Consider the following 7,575-nt stretch of genomic DNA (forward strand, 5'->3'; position numbering starts at 1 on the left):
GACTTATGAGGAATCTGTTTTAAATTTTAAAGTTTTAGGACCGAGCAATTCTTATTCTAATGAATAGCCCAAAAAGAGAGAAAATATTCTTAACATTTTATGGGGTATAGAAAATGCTAATGAAAATATTCTGTAAAAATGTATCTAGTTTTTTTTTTTATATTGTGTTACAATAAAAAAAATAAACCAAAATCCACTATGTAGAAATCTGGTTTAAGGAAATTCCCGTTTTTCCATTTTTTTTTTTTATGCACAAATTATTGCAATTAAATAATCATATTGATGACACAAAATATTTTATGTTAATTTTTAATTACGTGATCACACATAGAAACTTTTATCTATAATATATTACATATAATGCTAAACAAACCTATTCAGTATTCATAGGGTAATGCAATCAGCCAATTTGGATCCCTCTAACTTATGATATAAAACGCTAACTTGACAAAATACTTACATGATCAATAGTATTAATAGATAAAGTAGACATGTTTTCTGTAACAGAGTAATTTTTTCCCATATAGGACTGATGCAAATATTTTATAAAAGCACCGAACCGTTCATCTTCACTAATAATACTGAATTTTTGAAAACATTTCTAAAAATATATTAACACATTTTAACATTTAACTATAATTAAATTAACAATATTTAATAAAAAATAAATTGTTAGTACCTATAATATAATGCAAAAAAACACATAATTAATGTACCTAGAAGTCATAATAATGATTTACAAGATATATGTAAGGATAACCAAATAAACTAACGTGTAGCAAAAGCAAGAGGATAGAAGGGGCTGGATGAAAAAACTATAAAATGAGTCACAGAAGGAAGAATTGTGGGGAAAAGACCTTTAGGAAGGACCCAAACAAAATGGAAGGATGTGGTAGAAAAAGATCTGGCAATGACCTATGAAAATATGCATATATACGATGGGAATGATATATATTAATGGCAGCGATGGGTCTACTTGGCCCGCTAAGCTGTTAAGAAGAAGAAGATATCAAAGATAATTTATGCAATTTATAATAAGCTCATTACACAGAGATTTCAAAATACTATGCTTCTCTATATACAGTCATGTTAAATTTTAATAAAAACTTACTACTAATTCTTGAGAAAGTTCTGACCGAAATGTTTGGCAAACACCGGAGATAACATCCGTTTGTATAACATAAGCAAATCCATCACAGAGGTAAACTTTTCTATTACGAACTAAATCCAAAACTTGTGTCCAGCGGACTTTAAAATACTCATTATTATTTCCAGCTGTAGCCAAAGATCCCATACTATCAACCATTATTTGATGTTCTTCTTCGCTAACCTGCAAATTATTTTTAAGCAATATAAAATAAAATGGATGAATAAAAATAAATCTAGATGATTGTTTGCATAATATAATGTAATATTTAATTGGGAATTTTTTTTTTTATTCAATATAATGTATTGTGTTGTATTATATTCACATAAGTTGAGTTACACAAACATAAAATAATTTAACATATGCTTGAGTATCAGTTTTGTGGATATAAAATCAACTAATTTCATTTGGTTCATTCATATAAAAATGCAATACATATTGGTATTTCAATAAAAATAATTATTGTTCTTGGTCTATTATTTTGGTATTATTTTATTTATTTTCTTATAAAGCAAATGGTTCTTTTTACTTAAAAATAATATTTTTTTACATTAGCATTACTTACAGCTGAATAATTAGTATTGTTTGATGATAAAAATTTTAGTTTATCGCTTTTTGAAAGTAGTGTCCAACGTAATTTGAATAATTCGATTTCCCTGTTGATGAACCATTTTCGTAACTCATCACTTTTACAATAAATTAATCGAAGAATGAAATGTGAACATAAATCTCTTTTTCTCGCATCACAGTTTTCATTGTAATCCTTATAAATGCCACCGTTTATCTAAGTAAAACAACAATTTAAGAATATATTACATTTAATAAGATTTAACATTCCATAATTCTAATATATCTCGCTTTGAAAATAAAATAAAAATACCTACACGTTTTATTCAGAAATAATATTTTAATCATTGAGTTTTACTCATTATATTTTAATTATGAAACACTTACCAATTTATGCATGTGTTTTAATCCTTCTTTCTTTATTTCTTGAACCACAGATTTAGTAAAATCTTCATAATTACTTGTGTTTCCTTTCAAACTCAATTGTTCCAATATTTGTAAAACTAAAAAAAAATTATAAACAGTTAATCAAGTATAAATTAGTATTTTAAACTCCAGAACAAAACAATATTACCTATATATCTAATTTTTTGGACTTACCCTTAAGTCTTTCAATTGCCCATTCTTCAAACTCATCCAAATTAATATTGATATCAGGAATTTCACGATACAGTTGTAAATCGTGATCGTAAGAGGGTTTTTTGAGTTCTTCTAACGCTACATTTTTTCTACTTGGAGTAAAATTCATTATCAGTCAGATTTACCTTTTATAAAAAAAAATACATTGGTATGAATAATTATTAAAATCAAAAGCTTTTACACAAAACCATATCAAATTTCCAATTAAAAAAAAAAAAAAAATGATTTGATACTTGGGTATAATGCTCTAAAAACAGTTTCTTTAGAAGTGTATCCAAATTTCAAGATGATTGATGATTTAAACCAAGGGTTTGAACTCACTCACTAGAAGGTCATGATCTGATGCTTTTCTAAAATCAGTAAATATTACGTGCACATAAGAAACAGCATAATAATCAAAGTTTTCTAATAACATGTTAGTTTAGAATACGATGATAATTGTAACTGTGGACTTTTTTGGCCAAAATCTGTGTGGTTGATAAATTATTATGTGATTTAGACTTCTCTTAATTTCTTTAATGGTCATCTGATCAGAAATCTTGGATAAATGGGTTAGGATGGAAATAGGCCTGTAACAAGCAACGTTGGAGGGATCACCCGATTGAGTAATGAGTTACAGAATAAATCTTCTGAGTAGGTATCTTGAAAGCACCTATGTAAAAGGACGTGAAGTTCGAACAAAGGTGCCAGTGAAATCTTAAAAGCACTGATAATAATAATAAGTGAAAAAATATTACATGAAGATACACACATATAACTACATAAACACTTATCATTATAAATTAATAATTATAATAAACCAAAATATACTTACAAATCGATTACAGTCCAAATAATGTATTCGACCTATTACAGTGTCTCAAAGCAATACGAAGGAGTCCAAAGTCTGTACGAAGTAAGAACAGATTGACAGAATCCGAATAATATTCCTATTACAATTGTTATCATCAATTTTGTTTAGCAAGAATTTCGTTTTATTCCATTTGGCGGGAAACGATAACACGAAATAAATTATGATAACAAATGCAACATAAATTACCTCCATAGCTTCATCACTCAACCACTCATCAAAAATCGAGTGGCCAATATATTATAATAATGTAATATTAATTCATGAATGAACGTTATAGTCTATTATGCATAAGATTTAATTGAATCCAAAAACCGCACACTTTAGATAAAATACACGAAAGCGTGTGCTTTTAGTAGGTTAAAGTTTTTTATAATTTCATATTTATAATTACTTACAATTTTATAATTACTGAAAAAAATTATTTACATTTATTTAAAAAAATATACATGTAAGAAATTACTGTAATTTTATGTGATAAACTTAAGCAGGTATCACAATTCAAAACAAAATGTTCTGCTTCTACCAAACTTTTTTTTTTACTTCATAAATAGGTATGTTTAATGTTCATAATAAATCAATTCTGTATTTCTGTAGGTGTATTAAAAATAGTGTACGTAATTCCGCTATACAACGGACCAATAAATTGTGCAGTTTTTGTCTATACCTAATCCTAAAATTATCCTACAAAATTGTATATTGTAGAAATAAAGAATATATTTTTTGGAGGATGGCTTTATTATATGAATAATATATTGTTAATTTATTATATTTTGTGCTTTATAATACTGTAATTGTTGAGTTGTATTAGTTTTATACTAGTGGCTTTTAAAATAAAATTAAATCTTAAAAATCATGATCATTTGCAAATTATTTTGAGATCGAAATTCATACAACATTTTCTTTTTAAATCTTAAATTTGAAAATTTAATGTAAAGAACAATTCCAAATATTTATTATTTATGTTATTAATTATTATGCCTAATAACCATGATTATCGTATACCTAATTAAAAATTCGAACCTGTATTTACATGTATTAGCCATTAGAACTTACTACTTCGTACTTAGGTAGACTATTCGAATACAATATTTAGTTATTAATTACACATTTCCATAATAAAACTCATAATTTAGTTATATTTTAGTAATATTTTTCAATAATTATAGGTATAGGTAGGTATGTATGTACGATGTACCTATCTACTGCCTATGCAAAATAAGATAATAAATAATTATTAATATAACAAAATATATTAATACCTATTACATATTACCATTGATTATGAATACTAATAAATAATAATAATAATACTATTCATAATCAATGTTATTATCTATATTAAAAAATTAATTAATTAAAATTAATAAGAAATACTCAGGGATAAAAAAAAATGTTTATATTTATGTAAATTAAACTTCATCAACAACATTGATATTAGATTCTTCTATAAATCCTTCCAATTTTTGACTTTCTTCAATGAATTGATTTGGGTGGTTGATAGCAGTCCAAGAAATAATAATAATACTAGTATTCATAAATAATAATAATCAATGATATAACCTATATTAAAAAATTAATTTAAATGAATAGGGAAAACACAAGGATAAAAAATTTAAAAAAATAAGTTTTTAACAACCAAATTAGCATAATATAAATGCAATTTTTCATAGGTTTTTTCTTTTGTTAATTAAAATAAATAAGTTGGTAGGTATTTCAAATAGTTGAATCACAGTTTTAATCACAAATAATGTTTTCAAATTCAAAAGACCTTCGACGATCTGACAATATAGGTAGGTACATTTTATAAATTGAAAAATAGGTCTTTATAAACAGCAAAAGGGATAGGTATACCTACTTTTTTAGTTGCGTACCTTTTTTTCCACCATGGTATCGAGAACGCCGCCATTGTTTATTAATCATAAATTAATACATACCTATGACAATTTTTAAATACTTCAACTTAATTTATTATTGTTAAGTTACTTAACAATATCGTTATCGTAACATATCTACTAAAAATATATGAAATCTAGAAATAACCAGTAACCTCTATATAAGCTACGCCATGCTAAATAATATATGTAATATATTGCTAAATTATGCTAAATAATATATGCAAAATAAGTTTTCTGATTTGAATTTTATTATAGTTTATACTTTATAGACTTCATGAATCAAATGTATTTCATATCTACTAGCTACCTATACTTTAGTATTATGGCATAGGTAATTTATGGTTGCACTATAAAAAAAATTCAAAGACTCAAACATCCGGCTATCCTAGTTGTATTTATTACCTATGTATGCAATATGCATATAAATATAAATGTAGGGTAAAATATTGTAATGCGTTTTTTCGATAAGTTAGTTTATCTTTAATTACATAAAGCGTTCGGGGAAATCACATCAGTCACAATAGTCACTACACACACTTTCACTCAGCATTCACGATTTATATAGAATATTGCCTAAATCCGACCCCTTAAAAATGGAACCTAACTATCTAAATAAATAAAATAAAATAATATATATCAAATAATGATGTATATATAATTCATGATATATCTATAATGCTATACCTAGCATTTATTATCATTATATTACAAGAAAAAGATCCAAATTAGCAGAAATGACTAATAATTGACGTTTAATGAGCATAATATTTGTAGCCTTGTATGTTATAAATTATAATTAATAGAACAATATTATTAGCACAATAAAACATAGATACATATGTTTCATAGGAAAAACAAATTGTTATAAATAATAAAATTATGATGTAAATACTATCCGTATATTGTAGATGATCGTGTAAATTTTATTAGCCATTGATATACCTATATATACCCGCATAATTTTAAATGCAACGCTGCCATACAATTGTTTGCTCTTGTTATTATAGATACTAATTTTTGACAAATTAATTTTTTTCTTTAATTTTAGTTAGTTCGTTATTAAAAAACGAAGTGCTTACATATAGCGGGCTACTAAATTAATTGGTGAATATAAAGTTTAATGACACGATAAAAATATAATATGATGTAGGTATATAAAAAATATCATCTATATAGTATACAGTTATATTAAATAGTTAATAGATAGTTATAAAAATTCATTAAATATAAAAAAAAATATCTGCTATTAATCAATATTATACAATTATTATGTACAACATAATAATACCTATTAAAGTGGTAAACATTATATGGGGTGTGTTAGGTTCGCTATTCGCCTCATATATAAAAAATATTAAAGTTATCAAAATATAAAATAATATAATATGATGTACCTATATGAAAATTATAATATTTACCTAAGTTATCAAAATTAAAGTAATAATTTTAAAAATATTTTGACAATATTGATATTTGATAATTTTGATATCATACCAAAAAAATTAATTTTTGTATCAAATAATTAATGCTTATGATTTGCAGAATCGTTCTCCACCGGATATAATAAATATATTTTTTGGAGGCTGGCTTAATTATATGAATAATATACGGTTCATTTATTGTATTTTCACTTTATAATATTGTAATAAGATTGATGAGTTATATACTTCTATCAGTTGTATACTAGTTGTAATTCATAAATATAATTTATTGCAATTAATGCAGGTACTTATATAGTTATATAATAATAATTATTATTAAATATACATACCATTTCAAATTTTAATTTTATAATTACATTTTTCTCATAGACAACTACAATTCAAATCTTTATCAATTAGTTTAATAACAAACAACTTAAATCAAAATAGTTTCTAACGACCTAAGGTCATATATTAAGGCATATTATGATACAATGCTACTTACGCTATGTCAATATGTTACGGCATGTACATAATTCTGTGATCCAATGTACCTACCTACACTCTACAGTGCCACATTTGTAGTCTATAGTCACTCCTAGAAGGAATTACTTATTATTTGTTACTTGTTTCATTTTTAAACGGTCAAGTCCAACAGGCGCCTGAGCATTAAGTTAATTAAGAAATGTTTACTAGGTGGCACTATCACTAAAACCTATAAGGACTAGGCCAAATATATACCTCGGGTACCTTTTATACTTTCTACTTATAAAACACTTATTTTGCGGTCTCATAAACCTCTTCCCCCACCAAAATACTAATCATAACTAAAAAAAGGTGGGTAAGTGGATGTCGCTCTGCTGTACACTAGGTTACAAGTGGGTCACTGTATAATGGATGGTATTAAATTTTAATTCAATGATATAATATCATTGTATAAGAAAAACGATTCTGAGCGGAGACTGTATGTCAGTCTAGGTAGGTATAAGACATATTATATACCTACTTATCTATTACAAAAAAATTGACCTATAATAGCTAATAGGTACCTAT

General features: G+C 25.4%; 1 protein-coding gene across 3 annotated transcripts in view; it reads right to left on the reverse strand.

The window, feature by feature from the left end:
• The window catches only part of LOC100165151 (DNA primase large subunit), a 5,230-nt gene extending 1,922 nt beyond the window's left edge, over positions 1-3,308 (reverse strand). The window contains exons 1-7 of one of the 3 annotated variants that reach the window (XM_016803956.2): positions 3,168-3,308; positions 2,675-2,703; positions 2,315-2,478; positions 2,102-2,217; positions 1,713-1,931; positions 1,112-1,330; positions 461-601 (exon numbers count right to left, since the gene is read on the reverse strand). In XM_016803956.2, coding sequence (XP_016659445.1) covers positions 461-601; positions 1,112-1,330; positions 1,713-1,931; positions 2,102-2,217; positions 2,315-2,462 — 843 coding nt within the window. In that variant the 5' untranslated portion in view covers positions 2,463-2,478; positions 2,675-2,703; positions 3,168-3,308. Of the gene's footprint in view, positions 1-460; positions 602-1,111; positions 1,331-1,712; positions 1,932-2,101; positions 2,218-2,314; positions 2,479-2,586; positions 2,704-3,167 lie in introns of all 3 variants that reach the window. The other 2 variants (XM_003244141.4, XM_001948482.5) reach the window with 2 other exon arrangements.
• Positions 3,309-7,575: the final 4,267 nt, after the last annotated feature.

This window comes from Acyrthosiphon pisum, chromosome X (genome assembly GCF_005508785.2).
Source record: "Acyrthosiphon pisum isolate AL4f chromosome X, pea_aphid_22Mar2018_4r6ur, whole genome shotgun sequence".
NCBI lineage: Eukaryota > Metazoa > Arthropoda > Insecta > Hemiptera > Aphididae > Acyrthosiphon > Acyrthosiphon pisum.